Source organism: Talpa occidentalis, unplaced genomic scaffold (assembly GCF_014898055.3).
Source record: "Talpa occidentalis isolate TD23 unplaced genomic scaffold, MPIMG_talOcc4v2.1 talOcc4.10, whole genome shotgun sequence".
Taxonomy (NCBI): domain Eukaryota; kingdom Metazoa; phylum Chordata; class Mammalia; order Eulipotyphla; family Talpidae; genus Talpa; species Talpa occidentalis.
This window is the reverse complement of record NW_023600993.1, coordinates 61,135,280-61,159,356: the sequence shown is the minus strand read 5'-3', so window position 1 is coordinate 61,159,356 and position 24,077 is coordinate 61,135,280. Positions and strand designations below refer to the sequence as shown.

Here is a 24,077-nt window from a genome sequence, read left to right as displayed (position 1 = left end):
TTGATTTAAAATATAAATTCGTTATATTAACAAGGTGTCATTTTAATAGCACAACAGGACCTTTTCCATAAGAAAAAGAGAATATATACTAAGATAATTATAATGGTTTACAGGAATATTGATCATTGTTATTTTTCTCTTCTATTTCCTTTTACTGTCAAACCATCTCTTTTCTTAAAAAAAATTTATTTATTCATGCATACAAGAGCTGGGGTGCAGGCCAGAGGTGCAGGGGGTGAGAGAACCCACCAGAGTCAGAGTGGGGAGCAGAACAGGTGGATCCACTGAAATACACTGCTGAGGGGAGCATTGGGTGAGACACGAGAGGTCTGCTGCGCCATGTGGGTCACCTCCCTGGCAAGGGATCGAACCGGTGCTACAGTGGCTGCAGATAGCTTCATAGTGCTGATGCCAGCAAGGCCCCCATCTCCTCTTTTTTGATTCAAAGTACTGCCTTGAGAAAGGAGGCAGGGCAGCTGGCATCACACCCACTTAATAGATGGGGCCGCTAAGTCCAGCCAGTCATAGATGCAGCTGGACCCTGAACCTAGCTTCTTGAATGCAAACCCAGGACTCTTTCAGCTCCATCACTACAGAGCCAGCATGAATGACAACATTTGCTTTCCTACATGATCTTTTTGAATTTATATAATGGAAAAACATAGCACATAGAGGCTGAAGGTATTTTGAGATCCATCTCCTTTTTGTTTTGGAGATGGAGAAACTCTGACAAGTTAGGAGTGACTGAAATTTCACCAAATTGAAGTGAGGAGATGGCAGGCTTTGGGTATTATTTTACCAAATAAAGAAGGGACATTATTTTAGAAATATCAATAGATTGCCAATCACTACACTTTTGGGGAAAAATCTCATATAATGCCCACTCTGTGAGCCCTTTTCTCAAACTCCACTCTAACGATCTTCCTCCTACTCTTCCTTTTATACATCTCCAGTGTGTTCCACCTCTCTTTTTCATCCTAACTTAGTTTGATGAGAGGGCTTATTGTTGCTGTTTTAAATATAGAAACTTCTAAAGTCAATGCCTAAATTATTGTCTCAATAGAAGGGGATACAGGAGAGTTTCACATATGATCTCATTTAGTTTGAAGTCTCCAAAATTAAAATGGGCTGCAAATATTCATTTTTCAAATAATTCAAGGGTTCCGTCACTCCCGGCACTGACCTACATGCCTCTTCCACCTCCTTACCATCCTCTCTCTATGAGAGAGACATTCTCCAGTTTCTTAATCTGAAGGAGGCAGTCAAACCTTGCTTCCCAAAGTCAGTGGCTGTTAACAATTCTTGGACACACTTGCTTTGCTCCATCTCCTCAGTCACCTCCCAACTGTTCTCACTGTACATACCTGGCAGGGAGGTGCCAGGTTGTATTTCTACCTCAGCCAGTGCTACTTGATTCCCACCATCTATTTCTCCATACACAGTCAGCTTCACAAAGCTTTTACTGGACATGATCTCCCAGTTATCTGACCATGACCAGAAAATCCTCAAGAAGTAGGTCCTTCCATAATCTAAAAGTTCACATTTATGTGGATAATTCCTCATTAAGTGTCTCTAGCCAGTGATTTCCAAAGACATTTTTAAAGAATTAACTCTTTTCTCCCCTATACCTTTCAACCTATGACACTCTTATTTAAATCAGATCAAAATGGAGCTTATTTTAGGCTGCACAAAAGAGGCTGAATCTCCCAGAATTTGGCTTCTCCTCTGTCCTCCCCTCTTCCTGTTGTACTATAAGAAGTGAGGGCCTCTCTCAGAGGCATTAACCGCATTCTTGACAGATAAATAGTTCCCAATATATAGTTCCCAGTCTGAGTATAGCATCTACACCAGGAAGTCCTTGAAAATTAGCAAATCAAACCAGAACTCTCTTTCCAGAACCTGGCTGTAAATAACATACTATTCCACCAGAGTCACCACAATTCAAGGGTTCCATCATTCCCAGCACTGACCTATATGCCTCTTCCACCTCCTTATCACCCTCTCTCTATGAGTGCTACCACTGCCCCATCCCTTTTCCTTATCCAATCAATTATTGACTCTTGCTGTCTCCTAATTTCCAAAATGTTGCTTCAAAAAAAAAAAAGTCAATGTTTTTTTCTGCTTATTGAATTACCAACATATTGTTCACTTTGCTATTCAAAGGCCATTCACTCTATTGCCTGGAACTTCCCTATGGTCTTGTAAGTTAGCTCAGAAACTTAATTATGTCCCACATGTTCCTCTCTGGTCCTAAAAGCCAGCATCACCATTTCTTATTATTTTTGTCATTTGTCTATAATCTTCTCCTTTTCCCCTACCACCTGTATTGTGCTAAAAGCTATTTCTCCATACACAGCCAGCTTCACAAAGCTTTTACTGATACTTTTTACTGGACATTATCTTCTCCCTGTAAGTCTCTTCCCTGGACATAACTCTCCTTCCATGAGCCTCTTTTGTGGACAAAACCCTTTCCCTGTGATACTGTCCTCTGGAATGACCTTTGACTTTCTGTGGACATCTTTCCTGGATATTATCCCTCTGATAATAGTTGACCTTCACATTGAGGATTTATAAATATCCTCACTTCTTTGGTGTCCATTTATCTTCATAAAATTCTGTGAGATACATAAAGAATGGAACCAAGGCTTGGAGAAGTTGAATAATTTCGTCAAGTGACAATGTTCACATGTGGGTCTGCACTGCCATTTTAAGTTGGGTCCCCAAGCTCAGTGAGTTCTTACTCTTCCAACTGTGTAGTTGTCATTTATTCTTATTCTTGGATGTTTGGCCTGGATGATGGTTATTGGCACATTTGTCTACCACCTACACTACACTGGCAACAAGCTCCCAGAGGAAAGGTCCACCTCACTTTTCCTTTTATCCCTTATAGGTAGAGATTCAACAGTCATGGCAGCAATCACAGCCATGCGCCTTCTTCAATGGGCACTTCCTATGGGTGAGCTTCACTTCATATGGGTGAGCTGCTGTGCCATTCTGCCCATTAGGTCTTCAAGGTGTCCCAATTTGGGAGTGCTAGGAGCTTCATGTGAAGAACAAGGATCTGACATTTAGAGGCTGCTCAGGGAGGGGGGTGTCCATGTGGTGTGGGGATCCCCCTGTTGAGCTAGGCCCCCTGTTGGCTCCACCCTATGCACAATGACCTGGCCACCCCCAAATGGATAGGGGACATCTACAGGTCGGTGTGACTGGGTGTTCAGATGTTCAGGGCTACATCTAGGAAGAATGCTAAAGACAGAGTTAGTATTTTTAGTAGACTTTCTGGAAAAATTCTAAGATATTTAAGAAATCTTAAGCTTATCAGTTTTGCTCTCTAAAAACTGAAGGACTTTTTTCTTTTTTCTATCCTCAACTAATGACAACCTAAATATATAAAATCCACATAGTTGTTTTTTAAGAGACAGCAAACGTTTAACTCTTACCAACAAATTTCTGAGGCATAGAGCTCTTACGTTTGGCGACGTTACTTGCTAGTCTGTCCAGCACGAGGGATCTCTCTGATCCTATCTTGCACAGGTCTTCTGCCATTTCACTGTGATTATTTTCTTCTTTCATTACTAAAGTTAAAGACAGTTAGAGAGGCCAGTTTAGCAATGCTTATGGTGAAAGGGTTCAGTTGTGTCCAATGTTAAATCTGACATTTGTTAAATGCTTACAAAATCCAGGCCCTTTGTACAAATTATTTCTAATCTTCCTAGAAAAGCTTCCAGACAGAGGTTGAACAAGAGATAGAAAAGACAAAGATAGGCCACCTGCTAATGACACCTGTTGACTGCATGCCAGTCCTCAAGTTCAAAGGAACAAACCCTCTCACTGTCACCAGAAGCTGGTTTATGATTGTGACCCTATGACAAGTCCCCTTCATTTTTCCAAATATTCCCAAATCCATTAACTTAGTCAATATTGACAACAGCCCTCTGAGAACCAAAGAACTGTCAGGGCTAGAAATGATCTAAGGGTTTGACTATATCCTCTGCATAGTAAACTGTGATGCAGAAAGAAACATGGCTGCTCTTACACTATAGCATCCTGGCCATGGGGCGGGGGTGACCCTAAAGCTCCTTATCCCTGAATATACAGCAGACTGAAAATCAAATAGTATCTGCATATAGTAGAAAACATAGAAATGTGGCAATAAATGCTGATGTACAGGCTCTTTTTAGTTGATCATGGTAACTTCCTTTCCATAATTGAAGACACAATTTTGTATATTTTAGTCTCATCTTCAATTTAGTTTTTATTGTTGATTTTTGGAACTATAACTATATCTGAACATGTAAACTGATTATCTTCCAAATAGGTAATCAATTCTTCTAACACCATTTCTGAATAGTCCATTTCAATTCCACTGACATATGCTTCCTCTTTCTCACATAAGACATGCTGGTTTATCACATAACTTCTGGAAGTTTTAATCATATCTGATATTGATTTGTCTATTTACCCATAAATTCCATATTAAAGCTACATTTTAATATAACCCAGACATTATTCTTCTAAGAGAAATGCCATGTCTCTCATTTATTTTTACAAATAAATTTATTCACTTTATGATATATGGTCACCAAATTCCAATAAGAATTATAGACTAATTTTAGGTTAGCCTTGATTTCGAAGGACACATATATCCAGTCTGCTCTTCCTCTTCGATCTTTGAAGATTGAAGTTTTCTTTCTTGTTTCAGGATGGTTTGGTAGCTCTCTTTATCATTTTCTTCCCATTACCTGCTAAGATTATTTCTAAATAGCCTGTCTTCATTGCTATTATGAATGACAATTTGAAAGTATATTACAAATTGGTTATTACTGGTAAATGTAATTTTGAAAATTGTATATGTGGATGTCTTATTAAATGGGCACACATAATAACCTATACCCCGATAATATGAAGGATGCACATAAAATCCATAAAACCCGATTCCACTGGTTGTACTTTTGATCTATCAAGCTAACATGCTTTGTGCTATGTCCACCTTCTTCTGCAATGTGACCTGCCCAGAGTTCCTGTGGCACAGCCAGCAGGGCTGCCTCCCCAAGACTACTGGGCTTCCTGAGAGCCAAGACCTTCAGAATTCTCATAGTGAGGGACAAAAGAGCTCCGTGCTCCCTGTCCCTGGTAAGCTTTCCTCTGATGCGTTCTCTTCTAAGGGCTTGTAACATAATCTGTGTACTGAAGGCATAAGAGAAACTTACTTTTTCCATAAGACATTAGAAAATTACAAGAGATGGCCCAAAAGTCTTTCACTAAGTAAAAACACATTCAGGAAAACCAATCTTTCCCCCATCCTACAAACTAGGCTTTGTTTTTACCCAGTATGAAAGATTGGACCCAACCTAAGGGAAACTAAGAGAGAAAGTCTGAGTAAGCATCTGTCTGATTTCTGGGGGGACAGCTTTAGGGGATATGGGAAGGATAGAGATGAGAACCCCAGAGAAGGCACAGGCCCAACCTGTCCCAGCACAGCAAGGTTAAGTGACCAAGACTCCCTAGGCAGTGCCTGCCCTCCAAATCCCATATGTAGTCTAGAAGGTGCTTTATGGGTTCCCTTGACACTCAAAGTTCCTTCAATTAGCACTTACTGTGAATGTGAAGACATTATTTTGGTGTTTACGATCATTTGATCACCAAAGGGAATACATTAACATTTTAGGATTAAATTGATGCTGACCACAGAATACTATTTAATATATATCACTGACATATATGCTTATTGATGTGGACATAGAGGAGGGTTGTGTGTTTGGTGTCAATACTTGGATAACACCAGTCTGGATGCCTGCCTGTGCTCCTTATTCTCACATCTATTCCTTTTCTCACATTTCTCACAGAGCAATTTTGTTCAGGCCTGGTCAAGCAGGAACTATCACTCCCACTTAGTGGATGAACCCAGGGTCACATTCAAACACAGATGCAGAGATGAAACTGGAACCTGGATCTCAGTGGAAAAATCCCTCAGCCTACCATATTTTGATTATTATTCATAAAAACTGGAGAAAACCAGTGTTCATTTTCTGCCTCTCCTCTTTGTTTTGTCTTCTCATTCCATGGGGACATTCAGATTATTATATGCAATAGGGCTTGGTATTATAGATAAGAAGTCCTCATTTAATAGTTGTCCAGTTGAAAAATGACTTATTTAAACATTGGTCAGGGGCACTTCTTTCTTATATCCATTAACTTATTTTTCTCAGAAAAATACAGTATCTGAGTGTTTAAATTTTATACTTTTTACTTGATTTTTTTAAAAAAATATTTATATATATTTTACATCATTGTTCATTTTGTACAATATTTGCTTTCTCTTCTCAGGTATAGTCTCTGTAAAATCCCATCACTAATTCATCCGTGCATTATCACCATAGTCCCTTGTGCTCGTTCCCTCTCCTGTTTTGATCCCTCTCCCTCCCCCTTCCCTGCAGAATGTCTCTGATTTGTAATTGGTGGCTAGTTTTGCTTTTTTCTTTATTATTATTATAATTTTTTCCTGATCCCTTATTTGGTTCCCTTATATTCCTCCTATAAGTGAAACCATCTGATATTTTTCTCTTTCCTTCTGGCTTATTTCACTGAGCATAATCTCTTCTATTTTAAAAGAGCATAGTTATCCTCTCAGCATAGTTATCCTTCAATTATCCCCCCAATCAACAATTGCTATATTGTTGCTATTGTAATTAAATATCTAGTTCCCCCTCTTCTACTGTCAGTTCTTTCCCATTCTAAAATTAGACCTTAGACTTTGAGGGCAGCTAAATGATATCTGAAATGGGATCTTGTCATTTTATAGGTAAGAAGATTAAGCCCCAGTAAAAAATCAAGCGTCAGTGCCCAGAACCACAGTTGACCAGGACAGCACAGAACCCCAAAACTTTGGTCATGTGACATGTTGCCTTTTGGTGCTGAGACTTCGATTCCTATGGCTTCATCCTGACCATTCTCTGCACTTTCATCAGCCATTAATAACTGGAGTATTCCTGAATGTAGTTAATGCCGCCGAATAAATTTTATATTATTTATGTTTTAACATGGTAAAAAATTAAATGATACAAATTTTTTAAAATCTGACTATTCCCTGGTGGGTTTCCTTTATGGGTCATTTATTAAAGTCAGAAAACTGAATGGGGCTTGATAAATTCTCAACTTAAACTTTTTTTTAATTTAAATTTTATTTTATATTCCCCATACAATTACAACCCCCTTATTTTGACCCCAATCCCTCCTTTCCCCGCCCCCCGCCTCCCATAGAGTGTCTCTGGTTCATAGTTGTTTGTTGATTTTGATATTTTCTTTCTTATAGTTATTCTTTTTCCTGGTCCCTTATTTAAGTTTTCTAGATTCCTGCTATGAGTGAGACCATCCGTTAATTTTCTTTTTCTTTCTGGCTTATTTTGCTGAGCACGATCCCGTCCAGCTCAATCCATGTTGCTGCAAATTGCATGTGTTGATCTTTTTTGAATGCTGAGTAATATTCCATGGTGTATATGTACCACATCTTCTTGATCCAGTCATCTATTTTTGGGCATTTGGGTTGTTTCCAAAGCTTAGCTATTGTAAACAGTGCTGTTATAAACATAGGGGTGCAGGTGCTCTTTGGAATTGATGTAACTGTGTCCTTTGGGTAAATACCTAGGAGTGGAATTGCTGGATCATATGGAAGTTCTATGTTTAGTAGGTCAAGAAATCTCCACAAAGCTCTCCATAGTGGTTGGACCAGTTTGCACTCCCACCAACAGTGCAGGAGAGTTCCTTTTTCTCCACACCCTCGCCAACATTTGTTGTTGCTAGTTTTTTTAATATGTGCCATTCTCACTGGTGTAAGATGGTATCTCATTGTAGTTTTGATTTGCATTTCCCTGATTACAAATGATGTTGAACATTTTTTCATATGCCTGTTGGCCATTTGCATTTCCTCTTCAGAGAAGTTTCTTTTTAGCTCTTCTGCCCATTTTTTGACTGGATTATTTTCTTTGTTTTTGTTGAGTCTCATCAGCTCTTTGTAGATTTTTGTGATCAGTCCTTTATCATTAGTGTTGTGGGGCCTCCCCTGGTGGCGCAGCGGTTGAGCGCTGGGTTGGGAAGCTGCCCGCAGCCTCTGCGGCACCGGTTCGATCCCCGGCTGCTCCCCAGCCACCGGAGGAGGGTCCCACATGGCACGCAGACCTCTCCTGCTGCCCGCTGCTCCCCTGAGCAGTGTACTTTTGTCCTCCTGCCTGCTCTGCTCCCCGCTCTGGCTCTGGTGAATTCTCTCACCCTCCCGCGCTTCTGACTGTACCCAGTGCATGTATAAACAAAACAAACAAACAAATAAAATAAATAAGGAACATGCCTCTATAAAAAAAAAAATAAATAAATAAAAAATATCATTAGTGTTGTGTGCAAAAATGTTCTCCCAGTCGGTGGGGTTTCTCTTTGTTTTTGTTATTGTCTCTTTTGCTGTGCAGAAGCTCTTTAATTTGATGTAGTCCCAGCTCTTTATCTTTGCCTTCACTATCACTGCTTTGGGTGATGTTCGACTTAACCTTTACCCTTTAGACCAATCATGACTTTTTTAGTGGGAGTGCCAAATAAAGTGTTTTCAAAGAGGTTGGCTTTTTACTTACAAATTTCTTATCTTAAAAAGTTAGAAAGATGCTCTTTTTAACACTGCAATCCCTCTGAGTGAATTCAGTCTCCTCAGTGCTCTCTCTACATCTTTCACTTTACATTATCTAAGATTGGAGTCAAGTGCTATCTCATGATGCAGTATACCAAAAAACATCAAAACTCATAAAAAACAAACAAAAAAAAGCTTTCCTTGAATCTTGTGACAGGCTCAACACTATTGCCTGTCAGCTCTTCCAACAAGCTCTCTCTCATGTTCTGGTGCTAAAACTGATGAGGGAAAACACAACCTGAAAGCTCTTATTTGATCAATTTCACACACAAAAAAGCTTTTGAAACAATATTTCTCATCTTATTTCGATTACTAAGCACAAAGAAGCAATCGATACTCTAGGTTTAAGAAAACCCCAAACTCCAAACTTTCAAGGGTCACTATTGAAGAAGTCCTCAGATATTAAAGTGGGGGGTTTTCAAATCAAGTACTCCAAGGTGAGAATAGGATTTAAAGGTTGGGAAGATCTGTGTGCCTCTAGTGAAATATGATTTTAGGGAAAATCATATTTTCCCTAAGCCAAAAGCTTCCCTTCGTTCCCAGTGGTTCAGCAACCGTGTTTTCTCCCAGGGTGAGTGCGTGAGAGGGCCCTTCTTCATCTGCGTTGAGGAGGCACAGCGCAAGGCCAGCCCGCCCCTCGCTCAGGCCCGCCCCATGCTCTCAGGGCTTACCTTGGTAGAGAGTGCCTGGAAGGCCCATGCTTTGCAAGTAGTTGTGGCAGCGCTCTTTATGTTCCTCTAAAGAGCTTCGCTGTTTATAGCTTCGGCCACAATATCCACATTTGTGAGGTTTACCAACTGCAGAAAACACAATTGAGTTCAAGACCCCAATTAAACATCAGCCTTACTATGTAGTGGGAATGCATGCAATACTATTATTACCAAAAAGTGCAAGAAAACCCAAAAATCACTCTACTCTGGAGAGGTAAAAGTTAGTCAAAATTACTCAATTTAAAATTATTAATGCCCAAGGGTTTCTCTGATTGTACCAACAACTCTTATGACTTGTTTCATTTTAACTTTGTCCACTATTCTGACTGCCAAATTCTTTCCTACTGAGGACACTAAATGAATCCTTGAACTGCAGGAAACAAACCACTGCAGTACTTTAATGTGAACGCTGAACAACTGGGCAGAAAGAGGAGGAAGGTGCATGGTGGTTGGACAATATAGAAACTAAATATCTCTACTCTGTGGGCTGGGTCTGTCATGATATCGACTCTAACTCTAACATCATGAAAATGAATTAATAAATTCTAAGGTGCTAAACTGGTAATTTAAGGGTTTTTAAGAATGTATAGTGGCTAAGTATACTTTAATGAAATTAGTATTCCCTGAGTGTATTTTCATGTTCTCACTTGGAAAAGTTCTGTTTTCTCCACAAAGAACATTAACAAGCTTAACTCCTCTATCAGCCCTGTCCAATATGACTTACCACAGGATGGGAGTGTTTTCTCCCTGTGATGTCCAATACTGTAGCCCTTGTACTGTTCAAGATGGTGACCACCAACTATTTGGAACTACTAGGCATCAATGTATAACCAGCGCCACTGAGAATCAATGTTTTCATTTTGTTCAATTTTAATTGATTTAAATTTAAATACCACATGTGGCTATTGGCTACTGTATTGGGTAGTGCAGCTCAGTAAAATGTGTTTAGTCCTTCCTGAATTTTCTTAAGTGGAGTTTTAGGAAACGAAGGACAACTTAAATTCACAGCATGCTCAAGTTTAAAGACTTTAAGAGGGAGAATTTTCAGAGATGAGATTGTTGTAGAGCAACCCCGATACAAAACGGGGTGCCTGACTGTGGGTCCTCACCCGCGCGCTTAAAAGGACTTATCAATGCTCTACTGCAGGCACACGTGAAAGGTTAATAAAAGGTTTATTTACAAGGGAAAGGGAAATGAGGAAATGTACAGCTCTGGGAGAAAAGTGGGAGACAAAGTTTTAAATGAGTCCTACCCGATCCGCCGATCAGGAATCCCAAAATGGCGCTCTCAGAGTTGGCCGCCAGCCAGGAGCGGTGAAGCCAGGAGGCGAGCGATGGCGAGCCAGAGAGCGAGCAAGGCCCACGTGTCTGGTTTTTATATCCAACCTGGCTGCCCAACTCCACCCTCAGGTCCCAGCCACCCTCCCCTTGGTGGTGATGGGATTTGTCTTTCCCAATGTCCTGATGGCTTTAGTCTGGAGTGGGGGTGGAGTCCACAAAGCCTGTATGAGATTATCTCAGGACATACTTCCCCCCTAACAAGATGAATAAAATATTTTCAATTACTTATATAATCTGCATTTATACCATAAGACCAGAATATTCTTTCTTCTCATGTTGTTAGATTTCACATATTTCAATACCATCCAAATAGGAATGATGTTAAAATGTTTAAACCAATTATATTGGTCAAATCTCTTTCTTAGGTGAAGAGAAGACTTAGATGAAAAACAAACATTTGACAACTAGAACATTTTCTATGGGAGAAATCTGTAGAAAGTGTGTAACCATGCCAGGAAATGATGTTGAAATATACAGTTACCAAAATTTGCATATCTTATTGAATACTGCCTTTAGTAATTAATGGAATACAGAAATACTCAAAGCCCTTTCCTGGTAATGTTTGAACTTTGGCAAATATCTGTTTTTTAGTATAACTGATTTTCACTCTGGGACATATTAACTGTAAGCAATATGTAAGAAATATGTTAACTGTAAGCAATGGAACTGAATTATAACTTGAAACATAGTCTGATATTCCTTAGGAAACAAAGTATCTAGCTCAGCTTGCTAGAGGAAGCTTTAAGTAGGAATCTTACCCAGCAGTTGCTTTACCCAGACTACCCAAACACCTCTTGTTATCAGTATAGGATAAATTCCACAGCTATAACACCTCTACCATGTTGATCTTTGGAACCTCAGGCCATCACCAGCTGCTAGGGAAAAGGTGAGGTTGGTCATGCTTTTTAGTGGGATGTGGACTATCCTGCTGTAGAAGAAAAGGCGAGCACATTGGCATTTGCTAATAAGACTTGTCTTCATTTCATTCTAGAGAAATCATCCTGTAGAACTGAAGTCATTGTTTTTTTTTTTTTTTTCCCAAGAGGTACTTGTCTTGCACTTTCAGACATGAAATATTTTTCAGCAGACTCACTATCACCCTGGCTCAATGATGTTTTTCTCACTACCCATGTGTTCATTGGTGGATCCATATTAGACATAAACTGTCCAAAGTTTGCCTTCTGTTATATATAATTACTTGAGTAACTAGCTATTCACAGAGCAAGATACCTAAAGACTGCAGAAGTCAGAATTACACGAAAGACTGCACTAGATGTTCAAATCTTCACAGTAGGAAAGAAAAGAGAAAGGCTTGTAGTCACTTAAGTTTTAAGGACTGAAAATGCAGGAGACATTTCTGCTGCAAGGTAGAGTGATCTGGGCATGTCGATGATATAGTTGGTATCAAGCAAAGGGTGAGTCATTATGTTTTCCACTTATATGGGAATATGTACATCGACCCAACCCTAATGCAGTGTCACTGTCATTGCACATAATCTGTTAGGCCCTTCACACAGCCTGTGTGGTGGTCACAGCTGACAACTACACAAATCTTGTCATTTAGTTTCAACACGACCTTAATCTCTAAGTGGGACAATACATCTGCCTCTCATTACTGACACATGTAAACATTAAACATTAAAAAAATAATAATGTAAACATTAAAAAATAATAAACATGTTGTCATTGTCCCACCCTGGGGGAGTCACCTATTCTCCCTGTCAATGCAGCAAAGTCATCCCAGCATGAACATGCCCTGTCCCCGATAGGGAGGGGGTGGCATTGGCCCCACAGTCACCCCTGCTGACTTGTTTGCTCTGTGGAAGGAGCAACTCCTTGGTTTTGCATGGCTTCTTTCTGGGAAGATTTTAAGAAGCCCACCCAAATCATGGCAGTTTTCAAATTAGGAGAATTTGGGGGAGGCTTTTACATGTTGACTCTTAGGAAAGTGATAGAATGCAGAGGAGATGGCCTGGTCAAATCTATGAGGGACCTAGTACTCCAAAGGCCCTGCTACTCCTCTCCCACCTGCCTCTTGACTGATTTCTTGCAGGTGCCACTTGCAGGAGAAAGTCCAAGTTTCACACAGCTCTTGCTTAAGTGTGTTCCTCACCCTTGTCTAGGATCATTTACAGAATTACACACTCACTTGGAACTTCTCTGAAGGTAAACTTGAGAAACTCACCTTTCAGCATGGACACCAGCACACTTTGTAATGGAGGTCTCTCCTGAAGCCTCCCATTCTGGAGACTGATGATTGCCTCCCTGTGCCCTCTCTGACACTGTCATGATACTGTGACACGTGGTTGCTCAGCTACTGTGTGCCAGTCTCCCCCACCAGGGAACGAATTCCCTTGGATGATCAGTCAATGGGTATGGGAAGAGGCCTCTAAAAACCCTGACATTATCTACACTCATGGCATCTGGGAACAAAGTGATCTGAGTGCAGATGAACCTTTCCCCAAGGTCGGAGCAGCCCACCTCCTCATAAGAGGTGCCTCCCATCTGCTACTCTGGAGATGTGGGAGGAGGTCTGCATCACCTTTCTCTTCCACCATGTGCTCAGAGCAGTCCCTGAGGAACAGTGTGGACAGTGAGCTCTCCAAGGGCAGGGACAAGGGCCCCATCAATCTCTCCCTGGTGTCCTCCACAGGTGCCAAGTCAAATATCCCTGCTGGGTGATGTGTATGTCTGAGCATCATGTTTAAACTTTCTTCTCTTAAGATTCCTGTAAGGGCCTCCCGGTGGCATAGGGATTAATTGGAGCACTATCACTGTTACTGCCTGTGTTTGATCTCTGGACAGGGAGCAACCCACATGGTGCTGCAGACCTCTCCTGTCTCACCCGATGCTCCCCTCAGCAGTATATTTCAGTAGATCTGCCTGTTCTGCTCCCCTCTCTGTCTCCGGTGAATCCTCTCACTCCCTGCACCTCTGACCTACACCCAGGTTCTTTTACACATAAAAAAAAAATTCCTGTAAGATTATGGGCTTCTGAGTAATGAAATACTGAGGAAAGACTGTCAGGACATAGAAGATCTCATCTAAGCAATGGTGTATTTGGGTTTATCAGTGAGGAGCGCTTCTAGAATTGCTGCACATCCAAGCTAATTATGAGACTGAGACTCTGGATTATTTGGAATGCAGTGGTAACAGCTCTACACTGACTTCTCCAATCCTCATTTGGATTCTGGAGGGACAGTTATACTCAGGCCTACTGGGGCAGGAATTTCTGGGAACAGGTCACAGATTGACTTGTCTGCCTCCTTTGCAGAGAAAACTACCCTAATCATCACAGCTGTTGAATACATAACAGTATTAAATGTGGCTTAACATTAACATAAATAAATGTATTTGGAAACTTTTGGTGTGTTAGCAGTATAATGCTAAAAATTTCCCACTTAAATGGGATGGGGAGGCCCTTTTGAAATATTCTACATACCTGAGGTGAGATCGCAGGAGAGAGAGAGAGAGAGAGAGAGAGAGAGAGAGAGAGAGAGAGTGTGTGTGTGTGTGTGTGTGTGTGATTTCACCTGCCACTTCCTCTGGTTCATTGGGAAATCAGAAAATACAGGGCAGGGAGGCACTGATGTCAAAGTCAGGGATGGCCAGTGACTGATGGAGGGTGTGCCCTGGGACCAGGTTAGCCATCAGGAGACTCCCCAAACATACCACACAAGGGCCAGGGCACCCCACATGACCTTGGAGTCTCTCGAATGCTGGCCTGTGCACGAAGGACCTACCGGAGTGTGTCCTCAGGTGGCCGGTGAGGGCGTCCCGCCGGCGGCACGCGTAGTTGCAGAGGTGGCACTTGAAAGGCTTCTCTCCAGAATGTAACTTGATGTGCCGGAGCAGGTTGCCTTTCTGAGTGAAAGAAGCCCCACACTGGTTGCACTGGAAAGGCCGTTCTCCTGTGAAGAGGAGAGGCAGAGTCTCTGAGAACAAAACTCAGCGCAGGGGACAAGAGGAGGACACAGGCGAGAAAGTTGTTTCCCACGGGGGCCGGTGACTTCCACCGGCTGCAGGTTTGATAGAACATGAGGCTTTCAGACTAAACCTGCCAGCTCCTTAACGCTTCACTGGTTGGGTCAATTTGATCTGAAAATCTAATTTTTTTTTCCTAAATCAGAATGGCACATCACAATGCAAATTCAAACTCATTTAAATAAAGTGACTGCAACATTTTGTGATGAAGAGCCACTCTTCCTGATCAGCAGTTTTGGAATAAACCAATATCCAATTTTGCGTGTTGTGGCATTTGGTGGGGTTTTTAATGTGGCTTTTTTCAAAGGGTCTTTAAAATATGCCACTGAAGCAGCAAAATAAAAAGGAAACTCATTAAAAATGCATTTCAGGATCACAAGTTCATTTCAGCGTTACATTCTTATATTTAAATGAAAGGCACTTCATTATAACAGTTATAATAACTTCTTTTCATTTACATTTTCCCTGTATTTTCCCTTTCAATTTCTTCTCCATTACCTGTCTGTCCCTAAGCAGGCAAATCAGGAAAGAGACAGACAGAGAGATTGTGAGGGAGAGAGAGGGAAGCGGAGAGGGAGAGGGAGGGGTGGAGAAAGGAGAGGGAGAGAAGGGTGGGTGTGGGGGGAGGGGAGGTATTGATTGAATAAAGTGGGAAGGTAAGAAACTGAAGGAAGTGCCACGCTCCCCCATCCAAAGAACAGTCCCTGGTCTCCTAGGGTATAAGAATCAGACCTGCATTGAGATCTCCTGCTTTTTGTTTTTTGCTGTCATAAATCCTAAAAACTTTAAATATTATTTGTCTACAGCTATAGGAGACAAGTTTTAGTGTCAGGACAAGTATCCTAAGAGCTGCAATTTAGACATTGTTAGGAATTCTTTCTAGAGTAGTGTTATTGGATTTATGTCTAAGAAATCATTTGAACCTCTGCTGTCTGTGGCAGCACATGTCTCTATATTTGGATATAGATAAGGGGATAAACAGGTATCTGAGAAAAAGAAATATTCTATTGAGTAGTCACTGGGCTTAGACTGAATTGATAAACAGTTTACTGAAGTCTCATGTAAAAGAGTGATACATTTGTCATGTTTAAGTAAATATTAAAGCTCTTTTTTTAAGGAGCTTTTTTGAAAATAAACCTGCATTTTTAAGGAAAATATCTACGTGACTACAATCTCTGGTGCTAAGATACCATGAAAATGCATTTCCTAGTAACAATTTTTCTTAGGAATGATGAATGTGTTAAAATGCACATTTCATAATTTTCCCAATTGATGAACATGATTTTGGCAAATAAGACAGCACTAATCAAAAGCTATTAAGCAGAACTATATTTGGTTCTACTAAAATCTACATCCAATTAAATTAAAAAGTCTATATTGGAACCTGAATTACTTGATTTTTTTTGTTTTGTTTTCAAGTTCACAGGACAGATATGCTGCTGTAAAAGCTGAAACTAATTTACAAAGATATTCAGTTACAGACCAAAAGGAGGGGTCCTGACATCAGCCAGGATATATTCAGTATTTTCCTGATTCTACATCTGGCCAAACAGAGAAGGGTTTTAAAGTCAAGCAGGTGGCATGGTGAGACAAAACTAACTAAATCTTTGCATTACAAACATTAGATGAAAAATTAAAATAGATGGTAGCCATCTATGTTAATGTCCAATAGAGAGAACTTTTAATTGTATATTAGAAGCATTCTGGGCCTTCATGGCACAAATGTGTGTGACAGTGTGTGTACTCTAAGGGAACAAGAGTTAAAAGGGAAGTAGAGCAGAGGCTGTGTGCAGAGCTCTGTGGGGGTGAAACAGAGTGTGCCTCCGGCCAGGCTCTCCTTGGACAGGGTAGACCTTCAGGATGGTGGGTCAGCTGGGCAAGCTCATGTCCTAAAAATGCTTATGGTAAGGATGTGGGACATGCCTAGTGACACAGATGTGTACGGTATGACTCAAAGCTAGAGACCCAACCTTACACTGTGAGAGCTGGGGCTCCCTGCTTCCTCTGAGGCCAGGGGGTTGAGGGGAAAACCCAGGTGGGAACTTGCAGTCCAGCCAATGTCTCTGCAGTAGCATGAGTCGGCAAGGGTAGAAAGGACCAGGCTGTTACAGTCATGTCTCCCTTCCGCTCCTGAAGAACAGGCCAGGAAAGAGAGAAAGATGAGTGTTTCAAGAGTGAAATCAGTCCTCTAACTTGAGTCAACAGTTTAGGTATCCTGCTGTGCTGGTCTCTGAATACAGCAAGCAAATGTTCTCGGAATTTTATTTGTTTCTGAATATGTAATACAGGGCAAGGGAACTGGAAGAGATACTCGCTGAAGTGACAACAGAGCTCCAATCAAGGTGGTTTCCTTTTGGAGGGATTTATAGGAGAGGGAGCACGGGCCAGAGCTGAGGACAGAGCCCAGCCCAAGCTATTTGGGTTCTTCTGTTGGTCAGTTGTTAGCTTCCTACAGGTCAATGCTTGTTTTTTATAACTAAGTAAAATCAAGTTTTACCAAGGTTCTATTTCCTTTTATTTAAGTGGCATGAGGACTTTAATTATGATTAATTCAAAATTCAGTTTTAAATCCCAGTGACTAATGATCTGTTGTTTCAGGAAGGCTCTTTAAGAATATTCAAATCCCTTTTAATAACTTAATTGGGTAAAAAAGTTAAGTCTTCATGGATGTCTACATCATAAAATTGGTGAGTTTTCAGAAGAAGGTGAATTTAAAAAAAAATACCTGAATTGCAAGAATTGGCCGAGACCTATTGAAACGGTACCTTGGAGAAATACTATAATGAATAGAGTATTCCATGCTTCTGCTGCTTTTGAACAAAGGTGACTGCATCCTGCATGGAGTCAGTCATCCTGCATTCTGTACAGGACAGTACAGAATGACCATAACTTGAGACACTTTTCTTGACCTTTATTTAAAAAAAAAATCCATCCTTTAGAATAATGTAAGATTAATGTAAGATTACATTAATGTAATCTGACTTAATGTAAAATTCAGAGGGAAGAGTGGTGTGAAAGAAGCTTGGAGTGCAAGGAAAACCCCACCATGCAAATATGCAGCATTAAGTCAGTGGGGAAGGTATTACTGTTACCCTTGAGTTCAAGTATGGAATTGAACAGCAAAGCTAAGGAGGTGGTGGTGTCAATGAGCCATTAAGAAAATGGCACCAATGGTAACTCATTGAGGTGGTGACATGAGCAAAGGTAGAGGTAAAGGCAGTGTCAGCACCCAGATGAACTGGAAACTGGCAGGAGCAAGCTCTACCTTCCAGGGAAAAATCTTGAAGAGCACTCTGCAGTGACACTGTTTAAAGAGTTGGTTATTCAATCATGAGTCCCACCTTCAGCAGATGCTGTGGATCTCTCTGAATTAGAATTTGCATTTTTACAGGATCCTTGAGTGACTTATTTGCCCCATAAAGTCTGGAAAGCATCGCTGTAGAAACATTTTAAACTTAGAGAATTCAGGGTGAGGTTGGTGGTGAAGCAAAACATGTCTTTCCTAACCTCTTCCTCTCAGATCCCAGGAAACTGAAAACCTTTCCAGCATGTCCAGTTATTTACCCTGGTTGGCCAATGTATTTATTTCTGTTTCTACCTGTGACCTTTTCTTTTATTCAAGTGAAGACACATTAGGAAGACAGCCTGTGAGTTCACTGTTTCAGGTGTTTTGTTTTTGAAAATATAAAAATCAAGGAAGGAACTATAAAAGTGATTGCATGTATGTCCTTATTTCTGTAATTTACTTGCTCTGCAATGAAGGACTCAACATGTTGGCTGATACTTGTGGGGAGAAGTGGGCAGCAAACTGCAGGTTCCACTCTGCATATCTGTGCTTAGCAGGTTTATTCATTAAATGTAATTATTCTTTTTATCAGAGCAGGCAGTCATTATATTTTGGCAATTTAGTATGCCAGAATTTGATTCATTTATCAAATATTTATTTAAGAGAATATTCACTGTATAGTCAGGCTTTACATGAATTAGCAGGAAAGTAATTCATTTGTGAGGTCTTTTCCTCCATCAGGAATGTATTAACATGGGTCCTGGCATATTCTGTAAAGTGTCCATCACAAGGTATCCTACCTTCATTTTAATTTCCACCTCATTATGGAAGGGGAGAGTGTGACTATTCCCTTGCAAGCTTTACTGAGGGCTGGATATGATGGGTCTATTGCACTGGATGACTTTAGGATGAAGGGAAAAGTAAAACTTGCTTAATTGTATAAGTGAGAAATGATGTTTTTACTGAAAATGAATTCTTATTGAAAATAAACATTTTACAGTTTTCCAGATGTATTACCTCATTTTGGCAACAGCTCTTATTCAAATATAAAAATTACAATTCCACAAAGATCTGCATTTCCTAACAAAGTTTTTTAAAAGCTCAACAAATTTCATTTTTGATAAACATGTATCTGTTTGGCTGCATATAAGAATCACAGAGGGCAGTGATTTCCAAGTCTTCATTGTCTCTTTCCTGAGACATCTTACAAAATGTCACAGTATGATTTCCATCTTGTTTTTCCTGTGAAGTGTGGTGGCAGACACTGGGTTTACTGAGACTCCCGTGCCACTCTCTAGGGACTGATGGCTCAGGGTTTCCATGTGCTATGTTCAAACTCTCAGTGAATTTATTGTTTTGTTCACCTCTAGGCAGAAGAGTAAAGTTTCTGTTCAATTCAAAAGGCACCTCATGCATATATTTAATGGCAAAATGCATCTCATTAATATTTTACTTCAAAGATTGTTTAGTGCCAGTGGCAGTGACTCAATAGTTTTGGTGGAAAAGTATGTGATTGGTTAATCGCTAGGACCAAATACATGGGGTGGCAGAAATAAGTCCCTCTTTCCCCACACCACCCCCCATTGTGAAACATCTTGAGAGTTTGGGCAAAGTCATCGGACACTATCACTTTTGGACACAGGATAGTATATTCTTTTAAGTTTTCAAAACCCCTGATACACTGCCCAATAAGACAAGGGTTTTGGTATTAAATTCTATACCAATTGCGATGAAAACTAGTAGTAATCAAATCTTATTTAAAGTCTTACCTTTTGGAGAGTAAGCCATGTGAAAACTTACTTTAAACTTTTTCCAAAAGACTAAATATTGCTGTCACTCCATCATTTACTAATGTTTCTAAAAGTCAAGCCCTGTTAGTCTGAATACAAAAAAAGGAGAAAGTACATGTTTTACTCAGAGTTTCTCAATGGAAAATGTGAGGATCAAGTTGTCGAGTATCGATCTCTTTTTGTGTTTCTTTTATTTTACTTCCTGAAGGGTAGGCTACTGAGCACATGCCACCTACTGATGCAGCTCTGCTGTACGTCAGGCCCTGGATGGGATTTGCACATGAGGCCGTTAACTTTTCCTTTCTGTTTATTGCTTTAATCTTTAAGGCTGAACTGGTGGATTTTAGAAGTCCTTTCTTTACTCTATTGTTCTAGAACAAGCACTCTACACTTAGCTAGGACTTGGAGTCACTGCTGTACTGCTAGTCCACCTGAAACATGCTCAGAACATCAACTAAGACACAATATTTTCCTCCTGCAACACCCCACAACCTTTTCCAGTCCACTAAAGGGGGAACTACACCAGGCCTTACCAGTGTGGCTTCTTTTGTGGACCATGAGCACATTGGGACCGATGCAAATGATCCCACAGATATCACACTTTAGTTTGCCGTTAGGAAGTCGGATGCCTCCAGCTCCTGACAAAGCTTTGCTGCCTTGGCCACCGTGGGAGCCATTCATTTTCTCTCCTGAGGCATCAAGCATTCGTAAATCCTCTGCACATTCTTCCCCATTCATTTCACAGGCACGCCCATTCTCTTCATCACTCTGAGTCTCTACTTTAACATTACTGGCTGAAAGAAACAATACAGGGTGCCACTCAGTGTCATCGCAAAAAAACAAAAAAAAAAACAAAACAACACAGCAGCAAAAAGACAACCAAGAGCAAGTGAAGAGCCCCTAAACAGAAGTTCTTAGCAGCTTATATCATGGGGACAGCAGCCCTGAGATTCAGATGTTTAGGTTTCCCCTGGCTCTCAGGGCATATGGTGGAAGGTATGACAGGCTTGGAACAAGTTGCCTGGCATGGATAGATCCAGATGGCAGTGTCTAAGAATGCATGAAGACGCTACTTACAAAATCTCATGTTAACATGAGAGGCCTCTGCGCTACACAGGGGACAGTCACTGGCTGCACAGTCACAGGCTTGTGGTGTCTCTGGAGTGACTGCAGGTGGAGCCTGCTCCCTGTCCTCCAGATGACAATCTTACACCAGAGGTGAGCACTGACTATATCATCTAACTCCCAATGCTGTGTGGCTTTACTTGGCAAAATCCCTTGTAAGTGGTTATGGAACCTGACAAAGTTCTCTTACTTACAAATGAGACCTTCCTGTTTTTCATGTAATAATGAGCTTTGGTATAAAACCTAGCAGACACATGCTTAGATTTCTCATCACATTACAGATTTCTTGAAATTTTTTTTTTGTTTCTTTGTTATATGATCATTCTAACACCTTTTAATTTCACGATGATAATGAAACCAGTGTCCTAAAGTTGATTTGCTATATGATTTGTCACATTCCTTCCAACTGCTAAAGAGTAGATTGTGATAGTGTATGAATGCAAGAGCGCTAGAACAGCATTTCAAAGATAAAGATGTGTGGGAGGTGAAAGGCTGGTGTTGAAAAAGTCAATAACCACCATTTAGTCTGCACTACTATTTCCTTTAAGTCACATTGAGGGCAATTATTTATCTCATTCACATATTTTTTTCTTGGTAAAGAAAACAGGAGACATTTAGCTTGCACTCCTCTGAAACACCAACTGATGGTAAATGGACAAATCCAACACTGGGGACAGAAGTGATGCTGACAGTCATGACTTTCCCATCACACTGTCTACAGATGAAGGGTGGACAGAGAAATTCCACCAAGTAAGATCATCAGTGAGGCAGATGACAGTCACCACTACAAAATGCTTGATCAATTTTTTGAATTGGTGGCTCTCACATGTGGTCCCTGGACCTGTAGCATCAGTATCACAGAGAACTTGTTAGAAGAGCAAACTCCATTACAGCAGACCTGCTGAAATACTAACTCTGGGGTGGGCTCACCAAACTTGTTTCGTTGAGTTCTCCAGGGAATGTTGATGTTCAGTCAAGCCTGAGAACAACTGCTTTCAATAATAAATTAGTAACACTTTATTCTTATTCAATGCATTCTTTTTGATTTGGGAGTGTAGAGTTTGAAGTGTAGAGTCGAAGCTAGTTTAGGACAGTGACTTAGCATGGTAAGTGGAAGTGCATCCTGACAGAGCCTTGGGTGGAGGGTGCTCAGTCTTACCCTAGTGACATTAATGGCACCTAAGCAGGAGTCAGGCACATGGCATTTTATTCACACTGTGGTATTTAATGCTCAGCACCTCTATAAGGGAGGTACTCCTATTGTCCTGACAGATGGAGAATCTCAGGCACAGAGAGGCTGAACATCTTGCCTTAGGTTTACAGAGCTACCAACTGGCAGCCTGTTCCAGCACCTGCATGCCTAACTGCTATACTGTGAGGACATTTCCATTCACTTGTTGGACAAAAGATTTATGAAGAGTAAGTGAGTGGGATAATGAGCTGGAACATGGGCCACAGTCCTCACTGTGGACTCTGAGATCCCAGAAGTGAGGGAGTATCTCTTCCCATCAGGCCCCAGGATCATGCAAGAGCATTCTGGGGAATCAGGTATGGGGGGATTCTCCAAATGTGCTTCCCACAGGGTTCTAAGGACCAGAGACTCAGAAGGACCCTGCCTCTCAGTAACCTCCTGCAATCTCTCCCAGCCATCAGGGACAAGGGGGTTCAAATCCTGCTGGCCCACTAGTGTAAATGACAAGTCAGGAAGGGATGTTGGGGTGCCATCTGGCCAGGGCACTCTCTGAACTCTGGGGTCTGCAATCAGCACTCTCAGGGCCATGGCCTTGGTATTTTTGAGTGGAAGCTAATTTCCTAGAGCCTAACTGTTCACCAAGTTCTGCACTGGAATGCTCTGGAAGCACTGACAATAAAGTTTCAAAGCTCTCTGAACTTCATCACTGGGGATTATTTTTAATCACCCATCTTGTGGTTTTGAGAGTGAGGTGGCATTCTTGAACATGGTGGAATGAATTACTGTTGTGTGGCAAGTCCTCCAACCACTGGAGCTGAGACACAGGACTGTGGTACAGAGGACAGACTGGGGACCCCCGTGGCAAGAGAAGGAAACCACACAGATGAACAGCAAGGGGATAATCCCCTCAGTGTGTTCCTTCACTTGATTCATTTAATAAATTCACAGTTACTAGCTAGTAAATTCTTGTTTTCCAAAAGACACAAGTCCATGTGTGGTACATTGACACCTGCCAGAAACTCTCACTTGTTCATCATTATTAAGAGGAAGGGTAGTTTTTCAGCACGCTTTATGTGGCTTGTGTGGTAGGGAACAGGAGCAAGAGCAGGAGAGCAGGGGACAGCCCTGAGGTTTCTGATGTCTAACACTCTCCAGTATAGCAACAGCTTGCAGAGGTCAAGCCATATCAGAAGGGACAGGGACAGAGGCAGTTTCAGAGAAAGTATGGGGCAGTGGTCACCTCAAACACCACAAAGGCCCTCATACCAGGAGACTTGATAGCAGTCATTCATTTGACTAGTGGTTTTCAAGGGCAGGACTCTGTCACAATTGTGCCTATGATATTTTCTCTGAGAACTGTAATAGAGCCACAAAAAGGGGGGGTGTTCTAAATCACACAAGTCTATTATAATTTACCATGAAAATGCAGGTACAATATTAGGTAGGTATGTTAGAACTGGAAGAAGCAAATTTCAAAGAACCAAGTCCAGGATACTGTTATGTTCTAGGTTTTTGAAAAAAGTATGCAGACATTATCCCACAACACTGAGGCAGGGTCAAGGAAGCCAATCTAAATCATGGGAACTTGACAGAGGGCTCTGTAGAAGCAAAGGCCAAATACATTTAAAAGTAGGAGTTAGATGGCAAGAGCCCAATGTTTTAGAGCTGGAAGCTTGGTGGTCTCTGGGAACAAATTGTGAGCCTCAGGATGACAGGAAGGGTCTTTAAGAGAGGGTGAGAATGATGGTGGGGGTCCTGGTGAGATCAAGTGGACAACTCTGCCAGCCTGGGCATGTAGGATGCCAGCCTGTGGGAATTATCCTTAAATATGGGGAAAGGTTTTCACATTTTGTGGACAAATGCAAATTAGATGCTGGTTGTATGGAGAACTGGAGGGACTGCTGCCCACTAAGGAGGAGGCTCTCTCATCTGGCTGGAAAGAGAGCACAGATAACATGCTGTTTTGTTTTTTTTTTTTCTC

General features: G+C 41.1%; 1 protein-coding gene across 7 annotated transcripts in view; it reads right to left on the bottom strand.

Annotated features, from left to right (window-relative positions):
• Positions 1-24,077, bottom strand: part of IKZF1 (IKAROS family zinc finger 1) — a 99,596-nt gene that overhangs the window by 9,255 nt on the left and 66,264 nt on the right. For 3 of the 7 annotated variants that reach the window (XM_054695822.1, XM_037493358.2, XM_054695826.1), the window contains 4 exons: positions 20,313-20,573; positions 14,463-14,630; positions 9,340-9,465; positions 3,441-3,575 (listed from right to left, as the gene is read on the bottom strand). In XM_054695822.1, the coding sequence (XP_054551797.1) occupies positions 3,441-3,575; positions 9,340-9,465; positions 14,463-14,630; positions 20,313-20,573 (690 nt within the window). Of the gene's footprint in view, positions 1-3,440; positions 3,576-9,339; positions 9,466-12,904; positions 12,970-14,462; positions 14,631-20,312; positions 20,574-24,077 lie in introns of those variants that run through there. The other 4 variants (XM_054695828.1, XM_037493366.2, XM_054695830.1 and 1 more) reach the window with 4 other exon arrangements.